Source organism: Hemiscyllium ocellatum, chromosome 17 (assembly GCF_020745735.1).
Source record: "Hemiscyllium ocellatum isolate sHemOce1 chromosome 17, sHemOce1.pat.X.cur, whole genome shotgun sequence".
NCBI classification, from domain to species: domain Eukaryota; kingdom Metazoa; phylum Chordata; class Chondrichthyes; order Orectolobiformes; family Hemiscylliidae; genus Hemiscyllium; species Hemiscyllium ocellatum.
The window spans coordinates 35261550-35277967 of NC_083417.1; the positions used below are offsets into that span (position 1 = coordinate 35261550).

Below are 16418 nucleotides of genomic sequence, written 5' to 3' on the forward strand. Positions count from 1 at the left end.
TGAAATGTAATAAGTTGGATTTACATTTGTGTACTATAATAAAAATTGAACTTGTACCTTGTTGCCCCAAATCCAAACTTTGCTTTAAGGAACTTAAAAATATGTTCATCAGATTCAAGCCCTAGAATTTTCTACAATAAAAAGGAAGACACTGATGAGTTCACATTAGCAATACCATTAAATTGTTTCCATTCAACACTATTTATCATGGGTTATTCAATCACAAGTTACAATCCAAGATATCAGAATGTAAATAGTTAACAAATGAGAGAAGCTCTGAAGAATTGAAAAGGAATAGAATAATACAAATAATTCAACAAGTATTTCTGTTGCTACACTTAAATTAGATTTTGAAAATGTGGATTCATAGAATAAATTACTGATTTATGCATAATGAATTATGCACAGTAAATTTATTCCAACAAGCAGTTTTGATGTTTGGGAATGTGCTATCTATCTAGTATTTCTTCTGTAAACCTGTATAATAAATAAGAGGTTTGAATAGAACATAAATATCCTCACAAATGGACTGTTGGGTCAAATGGACTGTTTATTTTGATTAATAACAGGATAATTAAGGGGAAGATGCATGTTATTTCACATTGGCAAAAACAACACAAAATGTTGGAAAAGCTCAGCATCTCTCGGGTGAGAAACAGAATTAATGTTTCAAATTTAGTATGACTTGTCTACAGAATTGAATTTTAATGTATACTTGTTAACTGAGGTGGAGTAGCAGCAAAGGGTGGGCGGTGTAAAGACCTACTGAAAAAGATAAAAGGTTGCTAATGGTGGTGAAAAAGGAAAAGAAATGTAAAAAGAATGTTAAGCAGCTGTTGAAGAGAGATAATTGATCCTCTCCATTAAGAATCAAAAGGTGTGGTGCTGGATAAAGCACAGCAGGTCAGACAGCATCTGAGGAGCAGGAGAGTCGACGTTTCAGGCATAAGTCCTTCATTAGGAATGTGGAAGGAGAAGGGGACTGAGAGATAAATAAGGGGTGGGTAGGCCTGCCTGATCTGCTGTGCTTTTTCCAGCAGCACATCTCCCCCTCCAGGGACACTATCCTTCCACATTCCTGACAAAAGGCTTATGCCTGAAACATTGACTCTTCTGCTCCTCAGATACTGCCTGACCTGCTGTGCCTTTTCCAGTGCCACACTTTTATACTCTGACTTTCCGGCATCTGCAGTCCTCATCATCTCCTCTCCATTAAATGCAAAGTAAAGCATGTGTCTGTGAGTGTACCTGTGTGTTTCTTTTTGGGGGGGGGGGGGGGGGGGGGAAGGAGAAAGGAAGAAGGAAGAGACAATGTAAGAAAAATGGAGAAGGAATGTAGTCAGTTCCTCAAATTTTGGAATTCAGTATTGAGTCTTGACGTTGTCATATGGAAAATAAGGTATTGCTCCTCAAACTTGCATCGTGACTTGTTGAAGCATTATTCTGAAGAGTCAAACTGAACTTGAAATGTTAACTCTTGTTTCTATCTCCAAAGATACAGCCAGACTTGCTGAGTTTGTCCATCATTCTGTGGTTGCTTCAGATTTCCAGCACACACAGTATTTTGCCTTTACCAAAATAAAATCTGGAAGCAAGTTGTTTTGGAGTTTCCTCAAAGTTTCACAAAACAGACTTCGACTAATTTTACTTACATACCTTAGTTGCATTATTTGCTAGGATTGCTAAGCTGAATACTACAATTAAATGCAGCAATAGTTTCAAAACTCTTGCAAAAAAACTGCCAGACTTTAAATTCCTCTAAAAGAAAAGGAAAGATAGCAACATTAGATTTCTCATTCTCATAAAAATATGACAGCAAATGTAACAGAGAGAGAGAGGTTCAAACTCAAAATTATATGATTTGATAATTCCAAACGTTTAAGTTATCCCAATTTGCTTCAATATTGTACTACACTGACATTGTCTTGATGCAAATCAATATTATTTCCTTGAAGGCGCAATGTCTCTTAAAAAGATGAACATTTCTTCTACTTTTCTCACCTCATGACAGCCCTGAGTTCTTGCGCTCTCACTCACTTTAGTTAAGTAAAGAATGGAACACATTAATGAAATAGCATCCTCTTGTGGCCATTTGTGTTATGTTTCATTGATTCCGGAATAAAGTAGTTGGGTGTTTGAGTTCATGTTCTCCAAAAATAACACAAATGGCAAGAAGATGGGATTGTGAATGTCCCTGGCTGAACAAATTTGAGTCGGAGAGACCTTCAGCAAACCAGTAGTAGAACTGACAGCCCTTCTGCTTGCTGAGAAATAATTTTTAAAATCTGGACTTGGTGAAAATATGAGAATGGTTTTTGACAAGGACTGTGCGAACAGGTATTAATGGGAGACTGGCAGTGCACAGTCACAACCAAAGTCTGTCAGTGCTTAAATGTGGAGCAACTTACGATGTTTTTCACTTCTAATAATGTCCTGATATTCCTGCTAATGTGGCTGTTAATAGGCCTGTGGGGAATATTTCTGAGTGAAGCAGGCCCAGAGGTGTGTGAAACAATCAAAGCTTAGCTCCTGCTAAACCAAAAGTCTTGCTGTCAGACATTTTTCTTCATTATTCTTTCCTGGGATGTCAGGCCAGCATTGTTTCCTACTCCATATTGCCCTTAAAATAAGTCATTTGCTAGGTCATTCCAGGGAGTAGTTAAGAGCCAATTACATTGCTTTTGATTTGGACCACGGAGACCAGAAGAGCAAAGAATCACAGATTTTGTTCTCTAAAGGACATTAGTGAACCAGGTGACATAATTTGTACATAAATAAACTAAAATCCCTCATATTTCTCAAATGTTAATTTTCCATGTCTCCTCGTGCTTTGTGGGAACGCCCAATGATTGCAGCATTTGGTGGTGAGAGGCTGCCGATCTCCAATTCGGGAGACTGCAGATGGTGTTGGTGGGTGATCTCAAGAAGTTCCAAACTTCAGGATGCAATATCTTAATCACAGTAAGAAAATCCTTAATCCTACAACAAGGGCTCTGGTGGAATGTGAGGGATCAGAGAAAGAATGTCATCAATCCTGAGACAGGATTGTTGGCTAATGCTGTCTGGAGTAGTTGCCACTCTTTTGGAGGACACCTTAGCAATAAAAAAAAAACGAACACATGAATTAGAAGCAGGAGTAGGCAATGCAGTCCCTCGAGCCTGTTCTGCCATTCTAGATGATAGTTGTTTTTGCTGTAACCTTAAATCTGCTTCCTATGTATCCTTGATAACTTTTCACCCTTTTGCTTAACAAGAATCTGATTATCTATGTCTTAAAAATATTCAAAGACTCTGCTTCCATCACATTTTAGGAAGAGAGTTCTGCAGACTCACGACTTGCAGAGAGATTGATAAATACTGCTGTGACGTTTTGGACACTGCTTTGAACAGTGATATTCGGAGTCATGGCGACAGTAATCTGAGCTTCCACCATGGCACTCAGAAGCTGGACTGCAATGAAAGCAGTGACATCAGTGAATAGATGCTGTGTCACAATGAGCTCCACAGATGTTGATGGAAGTGGCCACACATTCTATGTTAGAGAGGATGAACTCCAATTTCAATGACAAGATGGTGCTTGACTTCTCCATGTTCTTGATCATTGGGTGCAGGCTTTCCAGTGCTGCAAGTATTTAATTACATGCATCTATCTGCTTTCTTCTGTATCCGAGCCCTCAGTAAAGTCCTCATTTGATTTGTCTGCAGTAAAACCTGTATGCAACATTGCTCTTTAGCTAATTAGCATCTGAGCTATCCTCGCCCGACATTCTTCACTTCTGTGTACCTCCAACTGGAGTTTTGTTTGACGTGAGGAGAAAATAGGTGTAGAAGGGAGAACCAGACCAGATACAAGCCAATTCAATTACAAAACAGGCTCAAGGGGCCAAATTATGTTATCCTGTGCCTAATTCTTGTTTTCTTGTGTTGGTACCTCCCCACTATCCTTGCCTCTGTCTCAGAAATAGCTGTCAGTCTCTGAGCTGGTGGCTGTGACCTTAAGGTCAAGTGATATTGCCATTTCATCTTTACTGTCCTCTAACTTTCTGCACTGACTGGCAAGATTTCAGTTCCTGAATTTCAAAAATGAAAAAGGGCAAATTGAATTGTGTTAAAGGGAGAGGAGAAAGTGCACGCTTATACTACCCGCAGCTTATATGTTGGGAGTGATAACTAGGTTAAGAGGGGAAAAAAGTATTCAACCTAACAGGAATGAAGGGCTTTTGCCCGAAATGTCGATTTTCCTGCTCCTCGGATGCTACCTGACCTGCTGTGCTTTTTCAGTACCACTCTGATCTAGACTCTGATTTCCAGCATTACAGTCCTCACTTTTGCCTACATATACCTAATGTGTGTATCATAGTTGAATGGCTGCTGGTATGTGCAAATCCCGATTTGTGAATATGTGATTTAACAGTACTAAGGGTAACGGTGAAGCAAAGCACATTAATTAGAGAGTTGAATACTGGTGGATAGAAAATTGGTAGTATATGGAGATAGAGAGAATGGATCAGTGGATTAGGCTATGGTGCAGTCACAATATACCATAAAAATATTAATTCACTGACCACTATACTCAAGTCAGGTCATTAAATTTATTCCTGCATATGTCCCATTTTGTGGAGAATGCGTCATGGCATTGAACTCCACCAGTGCCTCTTCTTTCCACCTCACCCATTAACATTTTCAGTTCATTTCACTCTCTTAGATTGGACCATTGTTCAAATCACCATATAGTCACTTGTGAATACAATCACCACTTTTTGCAGCACATAATGCATCTCCCTTTTAAATGATACCTTTAAAGTGATTAGCCACTCATGATATCAGGCATCCTGCTAATTTGTACAGCCAATGATCAATGTAAATTACGCTTGCTACAACCAGCTATCATTCAAAAGACCAGGAAATGGCAATATAAAGATGTAGCTTGCATCACAAGGGAGTGGCACAGGTTAAAAGCAAGCACATTCCAACAATCTTTTCAGCAGTTTGTGAATTACTCCCTGTATATTCTTTTTAATTTAGGATATTTCCTACCTGTATTTCAAAATCAGTATAATAACTATATGAAATGAAGTTTGCATTCAATAATGTTATTACTACCTGCAGATGCCGCACTACTAAAGCAGCCAGAATAAAACTTAGAACCAATGACCCCAGGAGCATGGAGTTGTTAAACTGCAGGATCCAGACAAGAAGTAAAGAAGCTATATGCACAAGGTATAGTGATGTAACCTGCAATAGAAGCAATATGATTTCAATGAATTGTTTTGTAAACAGAAACGTGCAAAAGTATGAACCATACAATTAGAATTTCTCACACAAAATAAATTTTGAAATCCAAAAATACAGAAAACTGTGAACCACATTTGTTCATTGTATTAAGATTTTAAAAGAAAATAATGCTTTAAATTTCTCACATTTACTAAAAGCAGACAGCTAAATGTGGCTTTTTCTAACAAAACTTTAGAATCTATAGTGATCATAGTAGTTATCTATTTTACAATGACATTCAGCCTTCTCCTTATTTATTCTGTTTTAACAAGTATCTGGCCAGCAAGTTTAAAAATTGCCAGAAGCCAACTTCTAGGTAATCACCATCTCAAACACTAAATTAAACTGACTTTTTAATTGAAAGCTCACCGAAGGTTTAGTTTTAAAATAGATTTGGTATACTTTTTAACTGTACTTTGAAAGCATTACATTAAAATAACTATATGTGATGGCCTCAAGTAGGAGCATGTGGATGTGGGAAAAAATACAGATAAATGATCTTACTTGTTTTAAGCAAGCGCTTACAATACAATACACCACAGAACAGGCCCCTCTGCACACCCCCCCAATTCACGTATCTATTAAGATACACTTTAAATGTTGCTAACACGCCTGCTTCCACCAGCTCCACTGGCAGTGCATTCGAGGCACCCACCATCCTGTGTGAAAAAGTTTCCCCACATTTCTCCCCTAAACATTCCCTCTGTCACCTTGAATTTGTGCCTTCTTGTAGTTGACCTTTCTACCTGGGAACAAGTCTCTGACTATCTATGCCTCATAATTTTGTAGACATCTAACAGGTCGCCCCTCAGCCACCTTCTTTTCAGTTTTAGTTCGAGGATTGTGCAGGATTTCTGTGCCCAGTTCCTCTCTTCTCCAGTGATTTAGTCTCCGACATCCACATGTAATTTGTGAATTCAGCAAAGGCATAACTGAAAGAACTGTGGACACTAAGTTGCTGGAAAAGCTCAACAAGTCTGGAAGAGACAGAAACAGAGAGAAATCAGAGTTAACATTTCCGGTCGAAAGACGCTTCCTCAGGACTCAAGTTCCGAGAAAGGGTCACTCAACCCAAAACGTTAACTCTGATTTCCCTCCACAGATACAGTCAGACCTAGTGAACTTTTCCAGCAACTTCAGTTTTTGTGCCTGACAGTTCAGGGAGAATGCTTAAATGAAAATGGTAATTTTATTGAACAGTTCATTCTTTCTTTCTATAACACTGAACAAACCAATCTTCTAATAGACACTACAGTGAAATTCAAATTTCACACCATCACTGCAAAATTAATAACCTTTGCAAAGCCTGTAAGCATTCCCTTTGAAATGGTTTCCAAAACCCAGAAGCTTATACACAAACTGACTAAGTTCCTTCCTCCATTCACAGGGCTTCTTCATACACATGTTGTCTATTAATCTCCACCCATGCAATCCAACACTGAAATCAACTTGTTGAATTAATCTGGATTCTTCTCTCCCAGGCTACGTTTCTTATGTTATCTTATACATGCACACACAAGATTTATTGCACAGTGTTAACCACATATTACCTTTGATGCAGGCACCATATCTAAACAGTCCATGGAAAAGAGAGCCAGCGCTTGTATTAGCAAGATAAATTGGTTAAACTGCCACGTAATGCAGAAAAGGAATGTTGATATCATAATCAATGTGAATGACCACCACTGAAAATACAGGAAAAGGATAAATTAAATCATAAACAAGGAATGATATTCATTTTGAGCATTTATGCATTCTAATTGCAATGTATTTTTAGTGGTTCAACTCTTCATTTGTCAAGTTATCAGAATAAGTAAAATCTGAGAACCTGAATACATTAGGTATGAAATCTACACAAAGTGGAAAGTTTAATCTCAACTCCCAAGAACAATACAGTGTTGTGTATGTATAGATGGATAATATTAAAGTTTAATTCAGTAAATCATTTCCTTTTTGTTTGGTGATTTTGTTAGAGTGCATTATAAGACTAGGCTTTTGGCTGTGCCATTGTTGAAAATGTACCAGGAAACCTTTGTCACTTGTGGCCTGAGGAGCACAATGACAAAGCTGATGCTATTAGAAAGCAAGATTTTTTTAATAATGATTGTAATAAAGTGGAAATTTTTGAAGTGAAATGGGGAACTGACAATTTTTAATGCTGTTAGGAATTTTTTTGCCATATTTGGATAGTGTACTGAAGATTAATTTTCCTAATATTTGCAGAGATTAATAACTTTAATTAAACTTACATTAACTTAAATTTAACTGAGAAGTAACAGTATTTACTGAGGTTCTGCAGTGAGTTACATAGCTAATGTGTATGTTCAACAAGGAGAAAGGAAAACGCTGAACAGAAACTAAAATAGATGGCATGAAGAATCAACCAGCGCTGCTGCCCACCACCCTGACTTAATCAATTTTCAGACTTAGAGGGAGTGCAACAGGAAGTTGTCAAGATAGCATGGCTGATCGGTCATCACTTGTAAAAACTAATTAACATGAAATAAGTGCAGTCTGCTCATATGCTGGCATCATGGTGCACTGAACATCATGATGTGCACAAGTGCTGTTGATGTCAGTAACATATGTGCAGATGCATTCTAAATCTGGTCAGGCCAGTTGACATCACTGGCCCTACCTGTGCACATGCAGGGGTCAATGGTTATTTTATTGGCCATTCTAAGTAGCACATTAAAATGCTGGGGTTATAAGATCATAAGACAGAGGAACAGGAGTAGGCCATTTGGTCTTTCAAACTTGATCTGCCATTCAAGAATATCGTAGCTGATCTAATTGTGACCTTAATTCCACCTCCTGCCTGTGCCCTCTCCACAACCCTTTACTCCCTTGTGCGTCAAAAATCTATATAAATCTACACTGAACATATTCAATGAGTCAGCCTCCAATGTTTTCTGAGGAGGACAATCTTTAAAGACTAATTACTCAGAGAATAAATTTCTCCTCATTTTAGTCTTAAATGGGAGATCCCTTGAACATAAACCCTAGTTCTAGACTCACCACCAAATAGAAACAAACATTCTCTCATAATCAACCTTGCCAAGCCTCCTCAGAACATTGTATGTTTCAATAAGATCATTCTTGATTCTTCAAAACTCCAATAAGTACAGGGCCAACTTGCGCTATCTTTCCTTTTGAGACAATCCCTTCATCCTAAGAATTAACCTAGGTGAACCTTATTTGAATTACTTTCATACAAGTTATACTTCCTTAAATATGGAGACAAAACATGTACACATTACTTGGCCTGACTAATGCCTGTACAGCTTCAGCAAAACTTCACTACTTTTGTATCCCTTTAATGAATATCAACATTCCATTTGTCTTTCTAACTACTTGCTGTATCTACCTTGTGGCCCATGTGTAAGGACACCCAGATTTTTCTGTACCCAATATCCTGCAGTCTCCTTTCATTTAAATAATATTCTGCTTTACTGCTGTTACTCTCGAAGTGGACATGTTTCCACATTATACCTCATCTACCAACTTTTTCTTCCCTCCAATCCAGTGACTATCTATCTATATCCTTTTGCTGACTTTTTGTTTCTTCTTCACAATTTAGGTACCAAACTATTTTTGTATCTACCAGAAAATCTGGCTCCAATACACAGTCTACCGTTTCATCCAAATCGTTCATAGAGATCTAAAATAATTGAGATGCTAGCACTGATCCCTGTGGCACCCTACTAACATTCCCACAACCAAACTAATAGACCACTTCCAACACTGTGAGGTCCCACCTTGTGTGGTACCTAATGTGACACTTTATTGATTGCCTTTTGGATATCTGAATATACTGTGCAGACAATGGGGGACCAGGCAACAAGGATGCAAATTGTTATATCCTCAAAGAACTTTTCAGAAATGTCAACATGATTTCCCTTTCACAAAAGCATGCTGACTCTGCTTGAATAGAATACACAACAGTACAGCACAGGAACAGGCCCTCATCCCATTATGTGCCAATACATGCCATTCTAAACTAATCTCATCTGCCTGCACATGGTCCATATAGTTCTATTCCCTGCCTGTTCATGTGTCTGTCTAAATGCCTCTTAAACATTGCTATTGTGCCTGCTTCTATCACCTCCCCTGACAGCATCTTCCAGGCAGCTACCAAGAAAAAAGAACAAAGGGAACCAAGAAAATTACAGCACAGAATCAGGCCTTTTGGCCCTCCAAGTCTGCGCTGATCCAGATCCTCTATCTAAACCTGTCACCTATTCTCCAAGGATCTGTATAGCTCTGCTCCCTGCCCATTCATGTGTCTTTCTAGATATATCTTACATGTTATTGCACCTGCCTCTACCACCTCCGCTGGCAACATGTTTCAGGCACCTGGGGATTAGTCCACCTTAAAGCCTTTTAGAATACCCAATACTTCCTCCCTCCTTATGTCAACCTGATCAAGAATAAACAAAAACCTTTCCCTTACCACAACATCCATCATGTCCCTCTCCTTGTTGAACACCAATGCAAAGTGCCCATTGAGAATCTTACCCATTTTCTCTGACTCCACGCATAACTTTCCTCCTTTGTCCTTGACTGGGCCAACCCTTTCTATAGTTACCCTCAGATATGAATAAAAGGTGTTGGGACTTTCCTTAATCCTGTTTGCTAAAGATATTTCATGACCCCTTTTAGCCCTCTTAATTCCTCGTTTCAGATTAGTCCTACTTTCCTGATATTTGTTCAAAGCTGCTTCTGTTATCAGTCGCCTAGATTTTATGTATACTTCCTGTTTCCTCTGAGCTAGTCTCACAATTTCACCTGTCATCCATGGTTTCCTAAAGTTGCCATTTCTATCCCTCATTTTGACAGGGACATGTCTCTCCTGTACTCTAATTAACTTCTCTATAAAAGCCTCCCACATATCAAATGTGGATTTACCTTCAAACAGCTGCTCCCAATCCACATTCCCCAGCTCATGCCAAATTTTGGTATACTTGGCCTTCCCACAATTTAACACTCTTCCTTTAGGACCATTCTTACCTTTGTCCATGAATATTCTAAAACATACGGAATTGTGATCACTATTCCCAAAGTAATTCCCTGCTGAAACTTCAACCACATGGCTGGACTCATTCCCCAACACCAGGTCCTGTACGGCCCCTTGCCAAGTTGGACTATTTACATTCTGCTCTTTAAAACCCTCCTGGATGCTCCTTACAAATCCTGATCCATCTAGACCTCTAACATTAAGTGAATCCCAGTCAATGTTGGGAAAATTAAAATCTGCTATTACCACCACCCTGTTGCTCCTACATCTTTCCATAATCTGTTTACATATTTGTATGTCTAGTTCACGCTCGCTGTTGGGAGGCCTGTAGTAACAGTCCCAACATTGTTACCACACCCTTCCTATTTCTGAGCTCTGCCGATATTACCTCACTGCTCGAGTCTTTCATAGTGCCCACCTTCAGCACAGCTGTGATATCCTCTCTGACCAGTAATGCAACTCCTCCACCCCTTTTACCTCCCTTTCTATCCCATCTGTAGCATCTATATCTTGGGATATGTAGTTGCCAATCTTGCCCTTCCCACAATCAAGTCTCAGGAATAGCAATAACATCATACTCCCGGTACTAATCCAAACCCTAAGTTCATCTGCCTTAGCTACTACACTTCTTATATGAAAACAAATGCAGCTCAGACATCTGTCCTTTTGCATTCATCATCTGCTCCCTGCCTACTCTTCCAGTTAGTCATGCTGATTTCATTATCTAGTTCTTTACAGGTTTTAGTTACTACCTTCTTATTGTCTACTACCCTCCTCATTTGGTTCACATTCTGCTGTCACATTAGCTTAAACCCTCCCCAACAGCGTTAGCAAAAACACCACATAGGACACTGGTTCCAGTCCGGCCAAGGTGTGGACCATCCAATTTGTACTCGTCCCACCTCCCACAGAACCTGTCCCAATATCCCAAAAATCTGAACGGCTCCCTCCTGTACCATCTCTTAAGCCAGAACTCATCCTGCCTAATCTTTCATTTCTATTCTGATGAGCACATGGTACTGGCAGCAATCATGAGATTACTACCTCTGACGTCCTGCTTTTTAACTTGGCTTCTAGCTCCCTAAATTCTGCTTATAGGACCTCATACCATTTTTTATTAACCTTGATCATTGGTGCCTAAATGCACCACAACAGTTGCTGTTGGCCCTCTCCCTTCAGAATGTTCTGAGACATCCCTGACCCGTGCACCTGAGAGGCAACATACCATACGGGAGTCTCATTTTTGACCACAGAACAGCCTATCCACTCCACTTGCAATTGAATCCCCTATGACTACAGCCCTTCCACCGTTTTCCCCACCCCCTTGAACAGTACAGCCAGCCATGTTGCCTCGAACCTGGCTCCTGCTGCCTTCCCCTGGTGAGCCATCTCCCCCAACAGTATCCAAAATGGAGGGAGATGACTGCAGGGGACACCTGCACTGGCCTCCTGCTCTTTCTCTGCCTTTTGGTCACCCATTCCCTTTCTCCCCCAGCCATCCTAATCTGTGGTGTGACCAATTCACTAAACATGCTATCCATAACTTCCTCAGCATCACGGATGTTCCAAAGTGAGTTCACCTGCAGTTCCAGACTCATCATGCGATCTAACAAGAGCTGCAGCTGGACACACCTCCTGCACATGAAAGTGTCAGGGAGATCAGCCACGTCCCTGAGCTCCCACATTGAGCAAGGGGAGCATACCACATTTTGTAAACAATAAAAACTTGCTTTGCACATCTCCTTTACATTTTCCCCTTCTCACTTTAAACCTATGCCCCCTAGTATTTGACATTTCCACCCCAGGGAAAGATTCTATCTATCCACCCTATCCCTGCCTCTAATAATTTTATAGAAGCCTATCAAATCCCCATCATCCTTTGGCCCTTAGCTCTTGTAAAAACAATCCAAGGTTGCCAACCTCTCCATGTAACTTATACCCTCCAGGCAACTTCCTGGTAAAGTTCTTTTACATCATCTCCAAAGCTCCCATAACTTTCCTATAATGTGGTGATCAGAACTGCACACAATACTCCAAAAGTTTTATGCAGATGCAACATGACTTGCCAAATTATACTCAATGGCCTCATTGATGAAGTGTGCCGTATGCCTTCTTGGACACCTTATCCACATGTTACCACCTTCTGGGAGCATCGGTGAGGACTCGTTGGGCCAAATGGCCTGTTTCCTCACTGTTGGGAATCTAATCTAAGGTTCCTGCCATTTTCTGTATACTTTCTTCTTGCATTTGACCTCCCAAAATGCATCATCTCACTTTTGTCCCAATTAAATTTTCTCTGCCATTTCTCCGTCCAACTGATCTATATCCTACTGTATTCTTTGACAAATTTCTTCACTACCTACAACTCGAAGTGTTGTGTTGTCTGCAAACTTACTAACCAGACTACGTACATTTTCCTGGAGAAAGTGAGGTCTGCAGATGCTGGAGATCAGAGCTGAAAATGTGTTGCTGGAAAAGCGCAGCAGGTCAGGCAGCATCCAAGGAACAGGAAATTCGACGTTTCGGGATTCCTGATGAAGGGCTTATGCCCGAAACGTCGAATTTCCTGTTCCTCGGATGCTGCCTGACCTGCTGCGCTTTTCCAGCAACACATTTTCAGCTACCTACCTTTTCCTCCCAATCATTGATGTAAATTACAAAATAACAGACATCCCTGCACTGATCCTTGTGGAACACCACTGGTCACAGACCTTCAGTCAGAAAAACACTCCTGCATAACTATACTAAGTCTTCTATAACCAAGCCAATTTAGTATTCAACTTAGCAACTCACCGTGGATCCTGTGTGACTTAATCTTCTGAGAAACCTACCCTGATGGACATTGTCAAATACTTTAGTGAAGTCCATGTAGACACCATCCATTGCCCTACCCTCATCAATCATCTTTGTCACTTCCTCAAAAAAACTCAATCAAGTTTGCGAGCCAAACTCTCCCCAATGCAAAACTTTGCTGACTATCTCTAATAAGTCCATTTTTTCAAGAGTAAAGAGTAAATTGTGTCCCTTATAACCTTCTCTAATAATTTTCGTACCAACAATTAGGCTCACTGACCTAATTTCCTGGATTATCCCCATTGCCCTTCTTAAACAAAGGAACAACACTGGTTTTTCTGCAGTTTTCTGGGACCTCACCCGAGGCCAAAGCCTATACAAAGATCTCTGTTAAGGCCCCAGCCAATCTCCTCCCTGCTTCCCTCAGTATCCCAAGATCAGGCCGTGAGGACTTAGCTACCTTAAAGTCTTTCAAGACACCCAACACCACCTTCTCAATGTCGACATGTCCCAGATAACTCAACATACTCTCCCCCCTCATCTTCCCATCATCCATGTCCTTGTCCTTCTCCTTGGTAAATACTGATGCAAAGTACTCATTAAGGACTTCACCCACTTCTTATATCTCCACGCATAAAATTCCCTCTTTTGAATTTGAGCGGAATTACCGTTTTCATGATTGTACTGTTATTTTCTAAGTGCCCTCCCACTACAACTTATCAAGGTTTTATTGTATTTTTCCAATGATGTTAGGCAAACTAGTCTATTATTTCTCATTTTCTGTCTCACTCCTTTCTTGAATAGTGTTGTTACTTCTGAAGTTTTCAAGTTTGCAAGAACATTTCCAGAAGGAAGAGAATTATGGAAGATTATGAACAATGCATCAATCTCTGCAGCCACTTCTTTTTAGATTCTAGGATGCAGGTTGTAATGTTTGGGATTTTCACTTGAGCTTTAATTGCAAGTCTTAAGTCAATTCAACAGAAACAAAGAAGATATTTTGCCAAAGTTTTCATCATTTACTCATCAGAACATTTGTAAATAATACCAATGTAAAAAGGAAATGTTATATTATACGAGGAGAGTGCTGATGATTGGTCGAGGCATTGCCATGGCGCAAAAACCCAAGGTCTGTATTAACAAAAGACTATGTCTATAATTATAACGACCTTTGATTTTAACATTCAATAATTTAATTTACAAACATAGTTCCAAGAGTGAGAAACTTCATTTGTAAGGAAAGACTGGAGATGGTGACACTGTTACTTCCTTAAAAATGAGAACAAAGAGGATTGAAGAAGGCAGACTGGTGGACGTGATCTATATGGACTTCATTAAGGTGTTTGACAGGGTTCCTCATGGTAGACTGGCAAACAAGGTTAGACCACACAGAATACAAGCAGAACTAGCTATTTGGATACAGAACTGGCTCGAAGGTAGAAGACAGAGGGTAATGGTGGAGGCTTGCTTTTCAGACTGGAGTCCTGCGACCAGTGGTATGTCACAAGGGTCAGTGTGTTGGGTCCACTGCTTTTTATCATTTATATAAATGATTTGGATGTGAACATAGGAGGTATAGTTAGTAAGTTTGCAGATGACACCAAAATTGGAGGTGTAGTGGACAGCGAAGAAGGTTATCTCAGATTACAACAAGACCTTGATTAGATGGACCAATGGGCTGAGAAGTGGCAGATGGAGTTTAATTTAGATAAATGTGAGGTGTTGCATTTTGGAAAGGCAAATCAGGGCAGGACTTATTACACTTAATGGTAAGATCCTGGGAATGTGGCTGAACAAAGAGACCTTGGGGTGCAGGTTCATAGTTCCTTGAAAATGGAGTCTCAGGTAGATAGGATAGTGAAGGCGGCATTTGGTATGCTTTTCTTTATTGATCAGAGCATCGAGTACAGGGGTTGGGAGGTCATATTGCAGCTGTACAGGACATTGGTTAGGCCACTTGTGGAATATTATGTACAATTTTGTTCTCCCATCTATAGGAAGGATGTTGTGAAACTTGAAATGGTTCAGAAAAGATTTACAAGGGTTGAAGAGTTTGAGCTATAGGGAAAGGCTGAATAGACTTGGGCTGTTTTCCCTGAAGCATCAGAGGCTGAGGGGTGACCTTATAGGGTCTTATAAAACATGAGGGGCATGGATAGGGTAAATAGACAAAGTCTTTTCCCCAGGTGGGGGGGGGGCAGAATTCAGAGCTAGAGGGCTTAAGCTTAGGGTGAGAAGGGAAAGATTTAAAAGGAACCTAAGGGGCCACTATTTCACGCAGAGGGTGGTGCGTGTATGGAATGAGCTGCCAGAGGAAGTAGTGGAGGCTGGTACAATTACAACATTTAAAAGACATCTGGATGTGTACAAGAATAGGAAAGGTTTTGAAGGAAATGCGCCAGGTGCTGACAAATGGGACTAAATTAATTTAGGATATCAAGTCGGCATGGACAAGTTGGAGCGAAGGGTCTGTTTCCGTGCTGTAAATCTCTAACAATCTAAAAAGATGGAAAGGAGATTTCATCGAGGTTTTCAAAATCATGAGCAGGCTAGACAGAATAAATGGGGAGAAGCTGTTCCTGAAACAAAAGGGCATAGAAAGAATAGGAGGATATAGATTTAAAATAATGTGAGTAGAAGCTTTTTCACACAGGGAGTAGTAGACTATGGAACGCATATGAATTGTCTGTAGGCAAGTTGTATGTGGTACTCAATCAACAGTAGGATGCATTGAACACCAATATTTTCTTAATTAGTCCTACTTATTTTAATCTTGAGTTTTATCATATATTTTGTCTTAGAATACAAGCATCTCAACAATTACAATGCACACTTCCATGCTGAGTCACATTCAGTTGCTTTACAACAATAAATGTCGATACGTACCTGTTGACTAGGTTTGACTTGTGGTTTAAGGTAATATGTGAGTGCCATTATTTGTAATGCAAAAAATGGAAGTGACCAATTTTCCCTCAGTGGAATGGTGAATTCCACCCTTGTTGTATCCACTCTATAAAAATCAAACAAAAATAATTGTAAATAGGAATTCAATTTATATGGATCAGTACTTACAGTTTCTATAGCTCAGGGCTTACCAAAGTGGGCTCTGGGATCCCAAGGGACGTCACAAAATAAACAATGGGGGTATCAGCTCCCATGAGCCACAGCCGCCTTGAAACTCTGGACAGAAAAGATCTATGAGGGCTAGAAAAATCACCTCCTCTCTTAATTCTCACCAAGGGGTCACAACAATGCTCAAACCTCAAAATAGGGATATATTCACAACGAGTGATTTTGTACTGAGTACATATAATGATGATATTTTTCATAAATA

The 16418-nt window shown here is 39.8% G+C and overlaps 1 protein-coding gene across 5 annotated transcripts in view; it reads right to left on the reverse strand.

Annotated features, from left to right (window-relative positions):
* The window catches only part of dpy19l3 (dpy-19 like C-mannosyltransferase 3), a 74128-nt gene that overhangs the window by 33445 nt on the left and 24265 nt on the right, over nt 1–16418 (reverse strand). For 4 of the 5 annotated variants that reach the window (XM_060837671.1, XM_060837669.1, XM_060837670.1 and 1 more), the window contains 5 exons: nt 15971–16094; nt 6825–6959; nt 5104–5235; nt 1657–1758; nt 58–131 (listed from right to left, as the gene is read on the reverse strand). In XM_060837671.1, coding sequence (XP_060693654.1) covers nt 58–131; nt 1657–1758; nt 5104–5235; nt 6825–6959; nt 15971–16094 — 567 coding nt within the window. The remainder of the gene's footprint in view (nt 1–57; nt 132–1656; nt 1759–5103; nt 5236–6824; nt 6960–15970; nt 16095–16418) is intronic. The other variant, XM_060837672.1, reaches the window with a different exon arrangement.